Source organism: Aotus nancymaae, unplaced genomic scaffold, assembly GCF_030222135.1.
Source record: "Aotus nancymaae isolate 86718 unplaced genomic scaffold, 86718_ANA_hifiasm-v0.15.2.pri h1tg000018l, whole genome shotgun sequence".
NCBI classification, from domain to species: Eukaryota; Metazoa; Chordata; class Mammalia; order Primates; family Aotidae; genus Aotus; species Aotus nancymaae.
The window spans coordinates 21578696-21598938 of NW_026988430.1; the positions used below are offsets into that span (position 1 = coordinate 21578696).

At 37.8% G+C, this 20243-nt stretch overlaps 1 protein-coding gene across 2 annotated transcripts in view; it reads left to right on the forward strand.

Moving 5' to 3' along the window:
* Positions 1-20243, forward strand: part of MED13 (mediator complex subunit 13) — a 122301-nt gene that overhangs the window by 38531 nt on the left and 63527 nt on the right. For both annotated transcript variants that reach the window (XR_010343345.1, XM_012445468.3), the window contains exons 7-9: positions 763-925; positions 1114-1224; positions 17778-18461. Coding sequence is in view for 1 of the 2 variants with exons in the window: in XM_012445468.3 (XP_012300891.1) it covers positions 763-925; positions 1114-1224; positions 17778-18461 (958 nt within the window). In the remaining variant the exon portion in view is untranslated. The remainder of the gene's footprint in view (positions 1-762; positions 926-1113; positions 1225-17777; positions 18462-20243) is intronic.

Below are 20243 nucleotides of genomic sequence, written 5' to 3' on the forward strand. Positions count from 1 at the left end.
GGTTTATATCCCTGCCCTCCCTCATCCACCTTTAAAACAAAAACACAGAAGAACTTTTTACAACAGAGGAGAAATATACAAAAACACAGAAGAGCTTTTTACAATTGGAGGGGAAGTATGCTCATGCTCAGTTGACCTTAAAAAAAAAGACTGATTTCCAACTAGATAAGAACACTAAAATGTTTGGCCAGAGTCCAGCAATGATTGACTCTCCTAGGTCAGAGGCTGGCAGGGACAGAAGGGTCAGAGTGCCACCGCGGAGGCTCATCCTGGGCTCCAATCTCCATCTCGATGTGGAAGCCAGGCTCTGTGCAGCAGCTCCTTGGCTAGTGTCCAGGGCTCCTTCCCACTACTCCTGAGTCCTTCCAGTCTACCCACCTCTGGCCAGCCCCCCAACCTTGATGACATCACTCTGGACACATCAGGATAATCTGGTTTGCTTATACTGCATGATCCATGGGACACTTCCTTCTTTGCCCTCAGCCCACCTCTTCCCACACGCCACCCTGTGCTGGCCCTACCTGGCTCCTGAGAACCCCACTTTTGGCACTGAGAGTGCAAGGTTGCAGAGATGTACTTGATTGCCACATTTGCCAAATGAGATCTGATTCCAAAGAGTAACATGTTTTTTGTCTCAAAATATAAGTTTACCAGATAGCTGGAGCAGCTTGTATCACAAATTAATTAAAAACCCAAACAATGTTACTTTAAACCTACCTTTATTCTTCTACAGCCTGTTTTTTTGTTCTGTTTTGTTTTCAGTTGATCCTCAGTCTGCTCAGAAGTGGGTCAAATTTTCTTCAGTATCTGATGGCTTCAACTCCGATAGTACTAGCCACCATGGTGGGAAAATACCCAGAAAATTAGCAAATCATGTGGTGGATAGAGTTTGGCAAGAATGCAATATGAACAGAGCACAGAAAAAGTGTGTATTTTCATTTATAAGTTCAAAAATTGCATGTCGGTAATTAGAAGATATCTAAAGCATAAACAGTCATTTGTATGGTTTTTCTTTACTCAAAACGTTGATGTTTAAAATCCATTTTAATGCTAAATTCAGGTTTAATAGAAAATTTTATGAATTCTAAACAATTTTATAACTTTAAATCTTAGGAGGAAGTATTCTGCTTCATCAGGTGGTCTATGTGAAGAAGAGACAGCTGCTAAAGTGGCATCCTGGGATTTTGTTGAAGCCACACAAAGAACAAATTGCAGTTGTTTGAGGTAGATTATTTTCCGATTGATTGATGCCTATGTGTGATAGTTTCTTATGCTACTGAATACTTAGGCCCACTTTATTTGAGATAGCTTACATGAACATGATATATTAGGATTTTTTTTCAAAAGAAAATTTAAGAAAAATAATTCAGGAATCTGAAGCTGATTATAGAAGTACATGTAAATAATAAGCCTTAAGTTCATTCACCATTACCAGAGGTAAATGGTGAAAGTTTTGTTTCCTAGTGGCTAAATAAAAGACAATTTTATGTTGGGCTATCATATATATAGCATCTCTAAGGTATAAAAGGCATACAAATCTTTTGAGAAAAACATTCCTTCCTTGATGGTACTGCCTGAGAAATTTCTCCCAAGGGTTCTTTCTTTTTTAAAAAGTAGAGAGACAGGGTCTTGCTTTGTTGTCCAGGCTGGAGTGATCATGGCTCACTGCAACCTCAAACTCATGGCCACAGGTGATCCTCCTGCCTCAGCCTTCCAAATAGCTAGCATTACAGGCATGTGCCACCACACCTGGCTAATTAAAAAAAAAAAATTGTAGAGAGGGGATGTTGGTATGTTGTCCAGGCTGGTTTCGAACTCCTGGCCTCAAACAATCCTCCCCTCGGCTTCCCAAAGTGTTAGGATTACAGGTATCAGCCACTATGCCTGGCCTACAATCTTTTTTTTAATAGTAAACACAGCATTGGGTTTTGCAGAGTAATTTCTTTTTTTAAATTTTTTAAAAATTTTATTTATTTTTTACCCCTCCCCACCTGCTCTTTTTTTTTTTTATTTAAGTTTTTTGGTTCAGGAGTACATGTGCAGGGTTGTGAAATAGATAAACTCATGTAACAGAGGTTTGTTGTACAGATTATTTCGTCACTCAGGTACTAAGCCTAGTACCCAGTAATTATTTTTTCTGCTCCTGTCCTTCCTAGCCTCTACCCTCAAGTAGACCCCAGTGTCTGTTGGACCCTTCTTTGTGTCCATGAGTTCTCATCATTTAGCTACCACTTATAGGTGAGAAAAGGCAGTATTTGGTTTTCTGTTCCTGTGTTGGTTTGCTAAGGATTATGGCCTCCAGCTCCATCCATGTTCCTGCAGAAGACATGATCTCCTTCTTTTTCATGGCTGCACAGTATTCCATGGTGTATATGTACTACATTTTCTTTATCCAGTCTGTTACTGTTGGGCATTTAGGTTGATTCCATGTCTTTGCTATTGTGAATAGTGCTGCAGTGAACATTTGTGTGCATATGTCTTTATGGCAGAATGATTTATGTTCCCCTGGATATATAACCAGTAATGGTATTGCTGGGTTAGATGGTAGTTGTAGCTCTTTGAAGAATCGCCACACTGCTTTCCACAGTGGTTGAACTGTTTTACACTCCCACCAACAGTGTATAAATATTCCCTTTTCTTCTCAATCTCGCCAGCATCTGTTATTTTTTGACTTTTTGATAATAGCCATTCTGACTGGTGTGAGATGCTATCTCATTATGGTTTTGATTTGCATTTCTCCCATGATCAGTGATATTGAGCTTTTGTACATATGCATGTTGGCTGCACATATGTCTTCTTTTGAAAAGTGCTCATGTTCTTTGCCCCCTTTTTAATAGGATTTTTTTTCTCATAAATTTGTGTAAATTTTTTAGATACTGGATATTAGACCTTTGTCAGCATAGTTTGCAAAAATTTTCTCCCATTCTGTAGGTTATCTGTTTAGTCTGTTGGTAGTTTCTTTTGCTGTGCAAAGGCTCTTTAGTTTAATTAGATCCCATTTGTCAATCTTTGCTTTTGTTGTGATTGCTTTTGACATCTTTGTCATGAAATTTTTGCCCATTTCTATGTCCGGAGTGGTATCGTCTAGGTTGTCTTCCAGAGTTTTTATAGTTTTGGGTTTTACATTTAAATCTTTATAACATCTTGAGTTGATTTTTTTTGTCTGTTATGTAAGGAAGGGGTCCAGTTTTAGTCATTTGCATATGACTAGCCAGTTATCCCAGCACCATTTATTGAATAGGGAGTCCTTTCCCCATTGCTTGTTTTGTGAGCTTTGTCAAAGATCAGATGATTGTGGATGTGTAGCCTTATTTCTGGGCTTTATTCTGTTTCATTAGTCTGTGTGTCTGTTTTAATACCAGTACCATGCTCTTTTGGTTACTGTAGTCCTGTAGTATAGTTTGAAGCCAGGTAACATGATGCCCCTAGCATTGTTCTTTTTGCTTAGGATTGCATTGGCTGTTTGGGCTCTTTTTGGATTTCATATGAATTCTAAAATAGTTTTTACTAGTTCTGTGAAGAATGTCATTGGTAGTTTGATAAGAATAGCATTTAGTCCAAATTGCTTTGGGCAGAATGGCCATTTTAAGGATATTGATTCTTCCTATCCATGAGCATGGAATGTATTTCCATTTGTTGGCCTCATCTCTGATTTCTTTGAGCAGTGTTTTGTAATTCTTATTGTAGAGATCTTTAATCTCTCTGGTTAGCTATATTCCTAGTTATTTTGTTCTTTTTGTGGCAGATGTGAATGGGATTGCATTTCTGATTTGGCTCTCAGCTTGGCTGTTGTTGGTGTATAGGATAGGGATGCTAGTGATTTTTGTACAGTGATTTTGGGTCCTGAAACTTTGCTGAAATGTCTATCAGATGAAGGAGCTTTTGGGCCGAGACTGGGGTTTTCTAGGTATAGAATCATGTTGTCTGCCAACAGGGATAGTTTTGCTTCTTTCTTCCTATTTGAATGCCCTTTATTTTTTTCTCCTTGATTGTTCTGGCCAGTACTTCCAATACTATTTTGAATAGGAGTGAGGGGGGCCTTCTTATCTTGTGCCAGTTTTCAAGGGGAATGCTTCCAGCTACAATCTTTTTTTTTTTTTTTTAATAGTAAATGCAGTGCTGGGTTTTGTGGAGTAATTTCTTATAACATTCTTCGGATAGCTGTAGGTGAAATACTGAAATAAGATTCAGAAGATAGGATTCTATATGGGAAAAACTATCAAAAAGGAGCAAAACTGTCATGCTTTCTAATGGACTATATTGGTTGAATGATTGGTAAAAGAATAGATGAACGTGGAATTCTTTAGAAATTTATTTAGTTTATATATTAAGGCCTTTTGATAAGATTCGTTTATGAGAAGTTTTTTTTTTTTTTTTTTTTTTTTTGAGACGGAGTTTCGCTCTTGATACCCAGGCTGGAGCGCAATGGCGCGATCTCGGCTCACTGCAATCTCCGCCTCCTGGGTTCAGGCAATTCTCCTGCCTCAGCCTCCTGAGTAGCTGGGATTACAGGCACGCGCCACCGTGCCCAGCTAATTTTTTTGTATTAGTAGAGACGGGGTTTCACCATGTTGACCAGGATGGTCTCGATCTCTTGACCTCGTGATCCACCCGCCTCGGCCTCCCTATGAGAAGTTTTATGTTGCCTAGAGTTTATTTTATCCTGCAGATTAAACATAGATCATAGGCTTTTGCAGTCAGGTAAACAATGGCCTTGACATCCTAGCCAGAATTTGTGATGAAATAGATGGTCACCAGTCTTTCTCATGGAAATGAGCAGAAGGAATGGAGTGCCTGCAGGTTAGGGCCAAAGTTTTTCTTAAATTAGCTCTGTTGGTTTGAATATAATGACAGACTCTCAAGTGTGCTGGTATGTTTTTGCATAAATTGAGTTCTTATGCAGAATCTTTGGATTACAGAATATGTAATTTTTAAAAGTCTGACAATATTGTTGAAAAGTTACCTCTGTTAGATTGGAATAAAAACAAGGATATATTTAGCTATTGTTTAGCAGTTTAAAATAGCTAAAAACCACACCTAGTCTTGAACATAATTTGTATAAGGATGGTGGGGTCAGCAAACTATGATAAATTGGCCGTATTTGGGCCCCTGCCTGTTTTGTATGGCCTGTAAGTTGAAAATTATTATTATTTTTTTTTTTTTGAGATGAAGTCTTGTTCTGTCACCCAGACTGGAGTGCAGTGGTGCGATCTCAGCTCACTGCAACCTCTGCCTCTCGGGTTCAAGCATTTCTCCTGCCTCAGCCTCCCAAATAGCTGGGACTACAGGCACGTGCCACCACGCCTGGCTAATTTTCTGTATTTTTTAGTAGAGATGGGGTTTCACCATGTTGGCCAGTCTGATCTTGAACTCCTGACCTCAGGTGATACACAGAGTTGGGATTACAGGCATGAGCCACCATTCCTGGCCAACTGAAAATTATTTTTGTATTTTTTAAAAGTTAAAGAATGTTTTATGATATATGAAAGTTGTGGGAAATTCAGATTTCAATATTGATAAATAAGGATTTATTAGAACACAGACACATTCATTTATTTATATATTGTCTATGGTTGCTTTTGCCCCACAGTGGCAGAGTTGAGTAGATGTGACACAGACTGGCCCACCAGGGTGTCAAATATTTACTTTCTGGTTCCTTACAGGAAAAGTTTGCTCTTTTCTGGTCTAAGACCAAAAGAATGCTTAAATGAAATTAGGCTTTTCTAGAACTACCATTCAACCAAGCAGTCCTATTACTGGATATGTATACCCAGAGGAATATAATTCATTCTGTCATAAAGACACATGCATGTAGTGTTCATTGCAGTACTGTTCGCAATAGCAAAGACATGGATTCAACCTAACTGCCCATAAGTGACAGATTGGATAAAGAAAATGTGCATATACACCATGGAATACTGTGCAGCCATAAAAAAGAAAGATTATGTCTTCTGAAGGAACATGAATGGAACTGGAGGCCATTTTCCTTAGCAAACTAATGTAGGAACTGAAAATTAAATACCACTTGTTCTGATTTATAAGTGGTAACAAAATGATGAGAACTCATGGACACAAGGGAACAACAGAAACTGGGGTCCAGTGAAGGCTGGGAGGAGGGAGAGAAGCAGAAAAAATAACTGTTGGATACTAGGCTTTTAATACCTGTGTGATATCTGTATCACACAGATATCTGTGTGATAATCTGTAAACAGAGCCCCATGACATGAGTTTACCTGTATAACCTGCCCATTTTCCCCTGAACCTAAAATAAAAGTTAAGAAAAAGATAAATTAGGGTTTTCTGGCCGGGCACAGTGGCTCATGCCTGTAATTCCATCACTTTGGGAAGCTGCGGTGGGCGGATCACAAGGTCAAAAGATCGAGACCATCCTGGCCAACATGGTGAAACCCTGTCTCTTCTAAAATACAAAAATTAGCTGGGCATGGTGGCATCCACCTGTAGTCCCAGCTATTCGGAGGCAGGAGAATTGCTTGAACCCAGGTGGAGGAGGTAGCAGTGAGCTGAGATTGAGCCACTGCATTCCAGCCTGGTTGACAGAGTGAGACTCTGTCTCAAAAAAAAAAAAAAAAAAAAAAAACTTTTCTTTTTTTCTTTCCCTCTGTTAGAATTTTTATCAATTATTTTTTAGTTCCTAACCTAGACTTTTTCTTTGTTCTTTTTGAAAAGATGTGGATTTTAAGTATTTTGTCTAAAATGGTTTTAGAGGAAGGCATTAAAAAATGCATGTTGGCAACATAAGTTTAAATTCTTGGTCTTTAAGCTGAACCTTTATTTTTAAAAAGTTATTTTCTTCTGTCCCAGTACAGTGGCTCATGCCTGTCATCCCGGCACTTTGGGAGGCTGAGGTGGGTGGATCACTTAAGGTCAGGAGTTCAAGACCAGCCTGGGCAACATGGTGAAATCCCATCTCTACTAAAAATACAAAAATTAGGCATGGTGGTACACGCCCATAATCCCAGCTACTCAGGAGGCTGAGGCAGGATAATCACTTGAACCTGGGAGGCAGAGGTTGCAGTGAACTAAAATGGTGCCACTGAACTTCAATTTGGCGACAGAGCGAGACTCCATGTCAGAAAAAAAAGTCATTTTGTTTTTTATATTTTCAGAAATTCCTCACAGGCATATAGAGATTTAATATGCTAAAATTTTACATAATCTATACATGTGACTTGCTTTGGTTAATTTGCTGCTCTAGTAAATACAGCATTTCTAATCATTTACTTAAAAAAAATTATGATTACATTTTGAACTTTAGATTTGTGGTGGGCAGAGAACCTAGTTTCTTATTTCTTAAGTGAAGGTAAGACAGACAGTGAGCTGCTACATGTGTATCCTCTTCTGCCATAGAATATAGGAAGTTAGGGCATACATTGATAACTGACTCTGTTAGTCAGCCTCTAGCTCACTCTCAAATCCATTTCTGCTTTTTCTCTGTTCTGTTCTATATTGGCGGGAATTAAATTTCCTAGACTCCTTTGCTTTCTGGAGTTGGCTAATAGGAAGCACTAACAGAAGATTGTAGGGTAAGAGGAGGCAGGAAGCCAGGGTCTTTACCAACCCCTTTTTGAGCCAACTCTAGCAGCACCTCCCTTGTGTCCCATGAACACAGCCACTTCCTCATGGTCCCAGTTACTACTGAGCAGATCTTGCTATGGTTCTAGCACCATCCTGAGCTTCCGGAATATGGGAGACTACATCATCTTACTGTCCTTTCAGTGCCTGAAGTCATAGAAGTTGCCTGCTGTTACTAGTCTCTGGGCTGCCTCACTTTTCTCTATTTTGTATAACCAGTTCTCTATAGTGATTTTCTTCTGTGTCAGTTACATGCCTAGACCCTGCCTGATAACATTGGCTTCTCTTAAAAATTGATTTGAAAAAAAAAAATTCATAACTGTAACAGACAACTTAACATGAATATAAATTATTTTTAAAAGTTTAAAGTATATGAATAAAGCTAAAGTTCCCTTGACCATCCTTTCTCTCCCTGAATCCTGCTCCTTCTCCCTAAAAGTGGCTAGTTGCCAATTAGGTATTATTTCTCCATATTTAATTTCATGTATTCTCCTCTCAACAAATAAATATTTTTTTAAAGACTAGCTCTGTCGCCCAAGCTGGAGTGCAGTGATGAAATCATGGCTTATTATAGCCTCAAACTCCTGGGCTCAAATGATCCTCCTGCCTCAGTCTCCCAAGTAGCTAGAATTACAGGTCTGTGCTACAATGCTCAGATAATTTTTAAGTTTTTTGTAGAGATGGGGTTTGCTGTGTTGCCCAGGCTGGTCTTGAATACCTGGGCTCAAGCGATCTTCCTGCCTCAGCCTCTTAAAATACTGAGATTACAGGCATGCGCCTCCATGCCTGGCCTTACGTAAGTATTATTCTGATGTATTTTTCATAGCTAATTTTTTTCACTTAATGTGACTCAGATCTTTCCATATTAGTTACTTATAGTTCTGCTTCATTGTTGAAAAATTTTCCTGGGGCCAGGTGTGGTGGCTTACGCCTGTAATCCCAGCAGTTTGGGAGGCCAAGGGAGAAGGATTGCTTGAGCCCAGGAGTTTGAGACTAGCCTGGACAATGCCATGGTACTCTCTTTTTTAAAGAAAAATGAAAAAATTTTGATTAATATTCCACTGAATGGAAGTATCATAGTTCATATAATCATTCTGGATTTGATGGACATACATACAGGTTATTTCCATGAGTGTTTTTTCCTTGTGCTTACTTTTAAAAAAATACTACTACTGTAACTATTAATTATTTATTAGGCTTTTTGAACACTTACTCTGTGGCAGAAGGTATCCTAGGCTCAGAATACACTAGCTAACAAAGCTCCTGCTATTATGAAGTCTGCATTCTATTGGATGTGAGGCAGATGATTTGTTTTTAAGAAGGATTTTTTTTTTTTTTTTTTTGAGACAGAGTCTTGCTCTGTTGCTCAGGCTGAAGTGCAGTGATGCCATCTTGGCTCACTGCAACCTCTGCCTCCTGGATTCAGGTGATTCTTGTGCTTCAGCCTCCCAAGTAGCTGGTACTACAGGGGCATGCCACCACATCCAGATAAATTTTGTATTTTTAGTAGAAATGGGGTTTTACCATGTTGGCCAGGCTGGTCTCAAACTCCTGACCTCAAATGATTCTCCCACCTTGGCCTCCCAAAGTGCTGGGAATACAGATGTGAGCCACTGTGCCCTGCCTTAAGAATTTTAAATTTTTTAAAAAATTTGAATGAGTTCTGGGAAGGAAATAAATTAGGTGGGTGATGTGATAAAGAGTTGCAGGCAAGTACATGTGACATCAAAAAAGATTCTACCAATTTTACTCACGCTTTTTGCATATAAAGAATGTTGGTTTTTCTTGTGATTTCACTGATTTGAGAACTATCTTCAAAAGTATTTTTTTTACCATTATAATACGTGAGAAGCATAAAATTGTTTGTTGCATTTTTCATTAGCAAGATTGAATGGCGCACATTTATTGATGCTAGACTTTAGTGTGGTGGAATGTTCGTAGGAAAACTCCACATAGAAAGCAGGCTGCAAAGTAAAAAGCAATACATTAAATTTCACATGTTAACACTGAAGTACTGCATACCTAATGTTCATAGGAAAAAATAATTTGAAAGGATTACTCTTTTGGTTTGTGCTTTTAGGACAGTTTCTTTTTTTACAAAGATTCCTCAATGTGTTTGTGTTCTAGCATGAAATTGAATTGTTCTCTCTAAAGAAACTAGCTTTTAGAAAGAGGTCTGTATAGAAGAAAAGGGCTGATTTAATGTTGTCAAAAATTTAGAGACCCACTGCTATTAGTATGTAGCCCCTTTTTATAGTTTTTTTACTCTTAATAGTGGGTAAGTGAATGTATGGCCATTTACTTTTCACATCCCTTGTATACTTGGGACATAACTAAATAGTTCTCAGATGAATGAATCCTATATAGGGATTTAAAATCCTTGCATAAAGTAGAGTAATTCTCAAACTTTTTTTGTCTTAGAACTTATTTAAAGTCTTAAAAATTATTGAAGACTGCAAAGTACTTTTATTACATCTGTTAGTATTTTAGAGAAATTTTAAAGCACCACTTATTAAAATAATCTGTGTATATTAACATGAATAAAATTATTTTTATAGACATCCACTATATTTTCCAAAAAAAACCAAAAACCTAATTGAGTGACACTGTTTTACATTTGTGCAAGTCTCTTTAATATTGAGTATAGTAAGATAGTTGAATTCTTATATCTGCTTCTGCATTCAGCCTATTGCTGAATATTGTCTTGGTTGAAGTATATGAAGAAAATCCAGCCTCGTGTAGCTATGCAATTGGAGAAGGGAGGAGAGTATTTAATAACTTTTTTAGATATTTTTCTTGTGCTACTATGCCAAAAATTGACAAGTGGTAGTTTCTTAAAGGTTAGTTGCAATGTGGAATCTAAAACCCTGTTAGTAGTTGTACTCTACCAATAACTGAATAGATCTTTCGATTTTGTAACATGCATTGTCATTTGAAAAATACTGGTTCACTGGGTTATACAGATCTGAATGTTGGCACATTTTGTTATATATAGTCATCTCTAAATATCCGTGGAGGATTGATATTCTAGAACCCTCACAGATAACAAAATCTACAGATGCTCAAGTCCTTCATATAAAATGATACAGTATTCATCTAACCCATGTACATTCTTCAGTATGCTTTTTTTTTTTTTTTTTTGAGACAGGGTCTCGCTCTGTTGCCCAGGCTGGAGTGCAGTGGTGTGATCTTGGCTTACTGCAACCTCCACCTCCCTGGCTCAAGCGACTCTCGTGCCTCAGCCTCCCAAGTAACTGGGACTACAGGCATGTGCCACCATACCAAGCTAATTTTTTTTGTGTGTGTATTTTTAATAGAGATGGGATTTCACCATGTTGACTAGGTTGGTCTTGAACTCCTGGCGTCAAGTGATCCACTCATCTCAGTCTCCCAGAGTGCTGGGGTTACAGGCTTGCGCCACTGTACCTGGTCCTTCAGTGTAGTTTAAATAATCTCTAGATTATTTATAATAAATACCTAATCCAATGTAAGTGATATAAATAGTTGTTATACTGTATTGCTTTTACAATTTATATCTTTTTATTGTTGTACTGTTAACTTTTCATTTTTGAAAAATAATATTTTTATCTGTGGTTGGTTGAATTTGAGGATGTGGAATTCAGCCAATACAGAGTATTAAAATATTTCATTTATTAATATTACCAGTGATCTCATCCGAAAAGTATTTAAGTGTTAGAAGCCTATCAAGCTTACTGTGTCAGATAAAGTTTTCCAAAATTCTAAATCTTGTAGTGGTACCAACTGTATTAGCAGTAGTAGTCATTGTTTATCAGTCAGGCTCAAAATTATCAGTTCTTTCTTAAATGACAAACTCATTTTGTTCATGTTTGATAAACTAATAACCAAATCTTCCAAATGACCAAATATGAATAATCTTAGTTTATCTACTAGTCCTTTTGTTCTTTATATGGTGTTTCATGAAAAAAGCTAGTTTCAGCTTATACCTCAAATAATTGTACAAGTGCTTTTCCTCAAAGTAGCCATTGTACTTCAAATATATAGCAGAAATGCTTTATATGCACTTCCTATTTTTTTATTCATAGTACAAAAGGATGTGTGTAAGGATCGAGATTAATATAAATTATATTTACTGTCTTCATGAAGGACATTCTTAAGTAATACTATCATAAAAAACAAACAAGGTGTGGTGGTGCAGAAAACAATGACTACTGCTGCTGTCACAGTTGATACTGCTGCCTCGATTCATGTTCAATTGCTACAAGTTTTACTGCCTATTGTTTTTGCACCATTTTTGTAAATTTCACCATAATAAAAAAGGCAGATAGTGTCTTGGTGCTATTATGAAAATAGTTTTGAACTCCTACAACTCCTAAAAAGGAGGGTTCATGGACCATACTTTAAAAATTGCTTTAGTAGACAGTCAGATACTTAAATAATTGATAAGTGAATGATACTGTTATTTGTTTCCTTTTTATATTCTTTTATTCAGTTTCTTCTCCTGATTTAGAAGTTTGGTGGTCTATTTTTATTCTTTTGTTAATTGAATTAATCATTTATTGTGCCTGCTTTCCTTAAATCTAAAGTTAGAGTCTTTGTTCTTTTTATGGAATGAACAAGGACCTGGGAATACTTTAATCTTGCTTCTCAAATCTTTCATACTGTGTTTTTTTTGTTTGTTTGTTTTTAGCATTTTAATTCTTAGAAACTTAAAACATGGACGAAAGTAAGTGAATTGGGCAAAGAATTCCTATTTATCAATCATCCATGTCACTTACTATGTTTGCTTCATCTAGACCTTTTCTGTTGCTGACGATCTTTAAAAATTGTTTTTTAAATTTTATTTATTTATTTGTTTTCGAGATGGGGTCTCACTCTGTCACCCAGGCTGGAGTGCAGTGGCATGATCTCAGCTCATTGTAGCTTCCACCTCCTTGGTTCAAGCAATTCTCCTGCCTCAGCCTCCTGAGTAGCTGGGATTACAGGTGCCTGCCACCACACCCGGATAATTTGTTGTATTTTTAGTAGAGATGGGTTTCACCGTGTTGGCCATGCTGGTGTAGAACTCCTGACCTTAGGTGATCTGCCCACATTGGCCTCCCAAAGTGCTGGGATTATAGGCGTGAGCTACCATATCCAGCCCAGTATATTTTATTGAACTTGATTTATTGAAAATATTCTTTTGACACACAGTCATTGTGATGAAACACCAGTGAGATATTTGGCATTCCTTTATTTTATAACATATCTTGGAAAACTGGTATTTTACACCTACAGCACATCTCAATTTGGACTACCCACTTTTCGAGTGTCTAATGGCTACATATAACTTGTGGCTACCATTATTGGTTAGTGCAGCTTTAGAAATTAGGTAGAGGCTGAGGCGGGCAGATCACGAGGTTAGGAGATCATGACCATCCTGATTAATACAGTGAAACCCTGTCTCTACTAAATATACAAAAAAATTAGCTGGGCATGGTGGCACACGCCTGTAGTCCCAGCCACTCAGGAGGCTGTGGCAGGAGAATTGCTTGAACCTGAGAGGTGGAGGTTGCAGGAAGCCGAGGTTGGGTCACTGCACGCCAGCCTGGGCAACAGAACAAGACTTTGTCTCCAAAAAATGCGGAAAGAGGTCTAGAGGTCTAAAGGGCTGGAAGATACAGAAAACACGAATTTCTATTCAGTGTTAAGAATTTACCTTCTAATAATTGGAACTATTTGATGATGAGGCTTCATCTTATAAAGTAATATGGTGCTTGTCATTGAAAATATTCAAAAAGAAGCCATTCAAACCAGTGGGGTGGCTCTTGCCTATAATCCCAGCTACTTTGGAAGGCTGTAGTGAGCTTTGATAACCACACTGTACTCCAGCCTGGGCAATGGCATGAGGGAAAAAAAGAGATTGTTCATAAATTGGATAGGACCTGCTTGGAGTGTTTTGTTTTGTTTTTATGACAGATTTCTGTGTTAAAAAAAAAAAAAAACTCATTTAAATAATTCAGGCTGGGTGCAGTGGCTCATGCCCGTAATCCCAGCACTTTGGGAGGCCAAAGCAGGTGGATCACTTGAGGTCAAGAGTTCGAGACCAGCCTGGCCAACATGGCAAAACGCTGTCTCTACTAAAAATTAAGTAATAAATAAGCAAGCAAGCCAGCCTGATATGGTGACGGGTGCCTGTAATCCCAGCTACTCAGGAGGCTGAAGTGGGAGAATCACTTGAACCCAGGAGGTAGAGGTTGCAGTGACCTGGGATTGCACCACTGCACTCCAGTCTGGACGACAGAGTGAGACTATCTCAAAATAAATAAAAATAAAAAGTTCAAACAATACACAAGAATATAAAATTAAAAATTAACAGATTCCCCTCTTCTATATGTAGGTCTGCCCTGTCTGCTTTCTTTCACCCAAGTGGAATCATGCTATATTTCTGCAACTTATTCTTTTTTTGATAAACAGCTTGAGTATTTATCCATGTTAGCACTTACAGATTCACTCTTTTTAAAAAGTTCATAATACTTTATAGATATGTAGTACTTTATTTGGTAAGTTCCCTATGCTATGCTCTTGATAAAGATTTTTAAAGCAAATCTTAAATATCATTACACTTCTGCAATACTTCAGTGTGCAGCTCTAAAAAATATGAATATCTTCTTATGTGACTATAATTCTGTTGTTATGATACCTTGTCCAGATTGTCTCAGAAATGTCTTTTTGCAGATAGTTTATTTGCCTGGGATTCAAAGAAGGAGTAAACGTGGTAGTTATGTTTTCTAAATCTCTCTTTGTAGTTGTCTACTGCTCCCTTTTCAGGACATTGACTTGGTTGCTAAAACTAGGTCAGTTCTCTCACAGAGTGCTTCACGTTCTGGATTTTTCGTTGTACTTGTCATGTAATTTTACTTCTTTTAGTGTCATTTAATTTATTCCTTTTTCCCTTGCATTTCTGTAAATGGAAGGTACCTGCAGAGCTGAGCTATCCAATACTAGCTGTGTTAGTAACTACTGTCAGCACTTTGGGAGGCTCACTTGAGTCCAGGAGTTTGTTACAATGAGCTATGTTTGTACTACTGCATTCCAGCCTCAGCGACAGAGCAAGACCCTGTCTCTTGAAAAAAATTTAGTTCCTCAGTTGCATTGGCCACAATTCAGGTGCTCAAGAGCCATATACAGGCTGAGTATGGTGGCTTACACCTGTAATCCCAGCATTTCAAGAGGCCTAGGCGGATGGATCATTTGAGGTCAGTAGTTTGAGACTAGCCAGAACAAAATGGTGAAACTCCATCTCTCCTAAAAATACAAAAATTAGCCTGGTGTGGTGGCATGCATTTGTAATCTCAGCTACTCAGGAGGCTGAGTCAGGAGAATCGCTTGAACCCGGGAGGCAGAGTGTGCAGTGAGCTGAGATCCAGCCTGGGTGACAGAGCAAGACTGTGTCTCAAAAAATAAAAAAAAAATTAAAAAAATATATATATATACACACACATACATACAGAACTTCCCATCATCAGAAAGTTCTAGACAGTGCTCAGTGCTCATCTTGGGGCTTGATTACTTGATTAGACTCAACGTCAATATTTTTGGCAAGAGTATTTCATAGATGGTGTCTGTGTTGCTTTGTATTGTGTCACATCAGAGAGACATGGTATCTGGTTGGCCCATGTCTAGTAATGTTAAGATTGATTAGGTGGGGATCAGTCTGACCCTTTTCATTGTAGTTTCTTTTGACGGGGGTGGGAGAGGGACAGAGTCTCACTGTGTTGCCCAGGCTGGAGTGCAATGGTGTGATCTCAGCTTGCTGCAACCTCCGCCTCCTGGGTTTAAGCGATTCTGCTGCCTCAGTGTCCTGAGTAGCTGGGATTACAGGCGCCCGCCACCACGCCTGGCTAATTTTTATATTTTTATCAGAGACTGTGTTTCGCCATGTTAGCCAGGCTGGTCTGGAATTCCTGACCTCGTGATCTACCTACCTCGGCCTCCCAAAGTGTTGGTATTATAGATGTGAGCCACCGCACCTGGCCTCATTGTATAGTTTGTAATAATGTTGACTGTGAATAAAGACAATTTATCTTCTTCCTCTGAAATCTCTGATCTCTTTCTTGGGTTATTGCATTGGGTAAAACCTTCAGTAAAACGTTAAAGGTTGAGAGCTAATATTCTTCCTTTGTTCTTAAGGAGAAATTAGTCACACTTAAACATCAAGTAAGATATTAGTTGTAGTTTTTTATAGATATATATCAAATCAAGCAAATTCTCTTATTCCTTGGTTACTGAGTCTATATGAATAGGGGTTTAATATATTAATAGGGCTTTTTCTGTACTTATTGAGATAATATGGTTTTCTTTTATTCTGTTAATGTGATGCATGATATTTTTTTCTTTTGAATGCTGCACCTTACATTTCTGGAATTAACTTCATTTGGTCATGATGTATTGTCTTTTTATATTTTGCTGATTGGAGTTGCTAATATTTTGTTAATTATTTACATCTGTGTTCTTTTTTTTTTTTTTTTTTTTGAGACGGAGTTTCGCTCTTGATACCCAGGCTGGAGCGCAATGGCGCGATCTCGGCTCACCGCAATCTCCGCCTCCTGGGTTCAGGCAATTCTCCTGCCTCAGCCTCCTGAGTAGCTGGGATTACAGGCACGCGCCACCGTGCCCAGCTAATTTTTTGTATTAGTAGAGACGGGGTTTCACCATGTTGACCAGGATGGTCTCGATCTCTTGACCTCGTGATCCACCCGCCTCGGCCTCCCAAAGTGCTGGGATTACAGGCTTGAGCCACCGCGCCCGGCCACATCTGTGTTCTTAAGAGAGAATGGTCTATGGTTTTCTTTTTGTGTAATGTCTTTGATTTTGATATCAGGTAATGGTGGATTTCTCCTATGTCCTTTTGAAACAAGTCTGGTTTTCTCTGGTAACTTTGGTTCTTTTTTTCTCCGTGCACAATAAGATTTCCCAAGCTCTGTACAAAAAGATGTCTCAGCATGTCTTATCAACAGAGAGTTCTTCAAATAAGTGCCTAACACTGCTTTTTAATACTCTTTCTGGATAGCTCTGATTCAACAAAAAAGTAAAATAAATTTAAAAAGAAAAACATTATACCGAATGTGTAAACGCAATATCTTACCACATTTTAAGAGTTTCTTAGTGTAAAAATAATATTATATATATATATATGTACCTCATTGAGTTTGGAAATCTCAGTGTGCACTGAAAGAAATCTTTTTTTTTTTGGAGACGTCTTGCTCCATCACCCACACTGGAGTGCAATGGCACAATCTCAGCTCATTGCAACCTCCGCCTCCCAGGTTCAAGCTGTTCTCCTGCCTCTGCCTCCCGAGTAGCTGGGACTACAAGTGTGTGCCACCACACCCAGCTAATTTTTTATTTTTAGTAGAGATGGGGTTTCACCATGTTGGCTGGGCTGGTCTTGAATTCCTGACCTCAGATGATCCACCCACCTTGGACTCCCAAAGTACTGAGATTACAGGCATGAGCTACTGCACCTGGCCTAGAAATCTTAAACTCAACAAAATTATTAGATTTTTAGGTATATTATTTAAGTTCTTCATTTTAGAATTGCTTCAGATTATAAGGAAGAAATTATTTTAGGCATTTTCTTTTTCTTTTCTGGTCAGCTCATTCTTTTTTGTAGTGCTGAGTCTTTGGAGAAGGTAATATGGTGTGAGGCCCATCAGTCAGTCAATTCTAGCACTTTCCAGACTGATGTAACTCTATTCAGTAGAGTAGAATACACTTTTTAGCCAGTTGCTATAGGAGTGTAGGTGATGACTGAGCTTAGTCAAGCTGTTAGTTTATAACTAATGAGGAAATATCAGTTACATTTAGAAATGAGTAAATTTCAAGCCTTGTTATACTTTTTAACCTTAGCTACAATCTTACCTCTGTATTTAAATCAGATACTAAGATATTTAAATCATATAAGACATCATCTTTGGCTATCTGATCACATAGCTATTAAATGAGCATGAGAGAATTGGCGTCTGTGAATCTTTCTGCGTGCCCTTATATTTTATTTAGGTCACTGAGCAAAGTATTTTTTCCCCTTAAATTCAAATTATTTTACTTTTAGGATTATATGTGAAAAACAAATGATACCTGAAATGTCTAATACTGTTAACTGGTATTATACTTTGCCATAATAGTGACACTGTAAATATGAAACCTTTATTTTAACTTTTCAGGCACAAAAATCTCAAGCCACGAAATGCTGGACAACAAGGACAGGCACCATCTTTAGGTCAGCAACAACAAATACTTCCTAAGCACAAGACCAATGAGAAGCAAGAAAAGAGTGAAAAGCCACAGAAACGCCCTTTGACTCCTTTTCACCATCGTGTGTCTATCAGCGATGATGTTGCCATGGACACAGATTCAGCCAGCCAGAGACTTGTGATCTCTGCTCCAGACAGTCAAGTGAGATTTTCAAATATCCGAACTAATGATGTAGCAAAGACTCCTCAGATGCATGGCACCGAAATGGCAAATTCACCTCAACCACCCCCACTTAGTCCTCACCCTTGTGATGTGGTTGATGAAGGAGTGACTAAAACACCTTCAACTCCTCAGAGTCAACATTTTTATCAAATGCCAACACCAGATCCCTTGGTTCCTTCTAAACCAGTGGAAGATAGGATAGACAGTTTGTCCCAGTCTTTCCCACCTCAATTCCAGGAAGCTGTAGAACCTACAGTATATGTTGGTACAGCAGTTAACTTGGAAGAAGATGAAGCCAGTATAGCCTGGAAGTATTACAAGGTCCCAAAGAAAAAAGATGTAGAGTTTTTACCACCTCAACTTCCAAGTGATAAATTCAAGGATGATCCAGTTGGACCTTTTGGACAGGAAAGTGTAACATCAGTTACAGAGTATGTATTTTTTTTAATAGTCACTTATAATTTAAGTGTGGAAGTGTTGCAAGTTCTTAATACTAGGACTCAGTATTGGATTCAAGGTAGGATTTACAAGAATAAATATGTTGAGCATTAACTTTGCATTATTCCTTTACTGTGTTTTTTCCTCAAGGAACTTTTTTATTATGAGATAACTTTAGCCACAAAAAGTGGAAAAAATAATATGTAAACACTTGTACATCAGCCAACTTAAGGATTTTACATAGAGTTAGAACTCCTGTGTACTATTTTTCTCCTTCCAGTCTTTTTTCCACTGTTCTGAATTTGGTACTTTTTTTTTTTTTTTTTTTTTTAGACAGAGTCTCTGTTGCCCAGGTTAGAGAGTATAGTGGCACAATCTTGGCTCGCTGAAACTTCCACCTCCCAGGTTCAAGTGATTGTCCTTCTTCAGCCTCCCTAGTAGTTGGGATTACAGGTGTGCGCCACCATGCCCAACTAATTTTTGTATTTTTAGTAGAGACAGGGTTTCACCATGTTGGCCAGGCTGGTCTCAGACTCCTGACCTCAAGTGATCCGCCCCCCTCAGCCTCCCAAAGTGTTGGGATTGCAGGTGTGAGCCATTGTGCCCAGACTGAATTTGGTACTTATTATTTCAGTATTTGTTTTTATACATGTAGTTCTAGTTACTCATTTTAATTGCCTTATGGTATTTCCTTATTATGAATATATGGTAAATATCTAAACTCTTAAAGATGGATATGTTGGTTATTTTCAATTTTTCACCCTAACATTTTCCATTTTTTTGGTACACATTTCCTTGTGTACTTGTATAAGAATTTTTTAAGGAAATACATCTAAAAGCCATTTTCACTATGACTATGTCCATTTTTCACATTAAGGATTGTTGCCTAGTTGCTGTTAAATAACTGTTACATAGTTTAAACCCTCTTGAACCAGCAGTGTATGATAATGGGTGTTGCACTATGTTTTCCTCTATAGTTGGTGTTATGAGACTTAATTTTGCTAATCTACAGCATGCAAAATGTCATCTCATTGTCTAAATATATGTTTTCCAGATTTCTAGTGAGGTTGAGTATCATTTAAAAGGTTTTGGAGGTATTTTAGGTTTCCTCTTCTCTGACTTGCCTATTCATCATATTTTTTAAGTCAATTTTCTTTTTTCTTCTGAGGTATTCTTTGCATATTCTGGGTATTAATCCTGCATTAGTTTTATGTGCTATAGGTATCTTCCTCCATCAGTGGTTTGCCTTCTTTGTCTACTTTATTAATGTTACACTTTGGGCAGGAGAAGGCTTTTTTCCAGGTATCCCTTGACTTTCTGTGTTGTTACGAATACATTTATAGCCTGTGTAATAAGCCTTTTACATATAATTTTTTCTAAAAGGTGAAAATCAACCAATAAAGTACCATTATGCTCAATAGAAGTGACTACCTATTTATTAGTGCAAGGTCAAGGAATATACAAAGATTAGATTCCTTCTTTATCAGATCGTTGTTAGTGAATTACTTTTTTTTTTTCCGGAAATTATTCATATTGTTTAAATGCTACTACTAGGTTAAATAATGTCTTAGACTTTATTTGCTTAAAATGTCACATTTTCATTATCAATTTATGTGTTTTATTTATGTAATTTTTTCCCTCAACATTAGATTGCTCCAGATAATGTAACTGTTATGTGGAGTTTATTACTTTCTTATTTCTGTTATAATGTGAACCAATTTCTTTCTAGACTTGTTTCAGCTCTCTAGGATTTCATTTTGAATAGACTCGAGTTA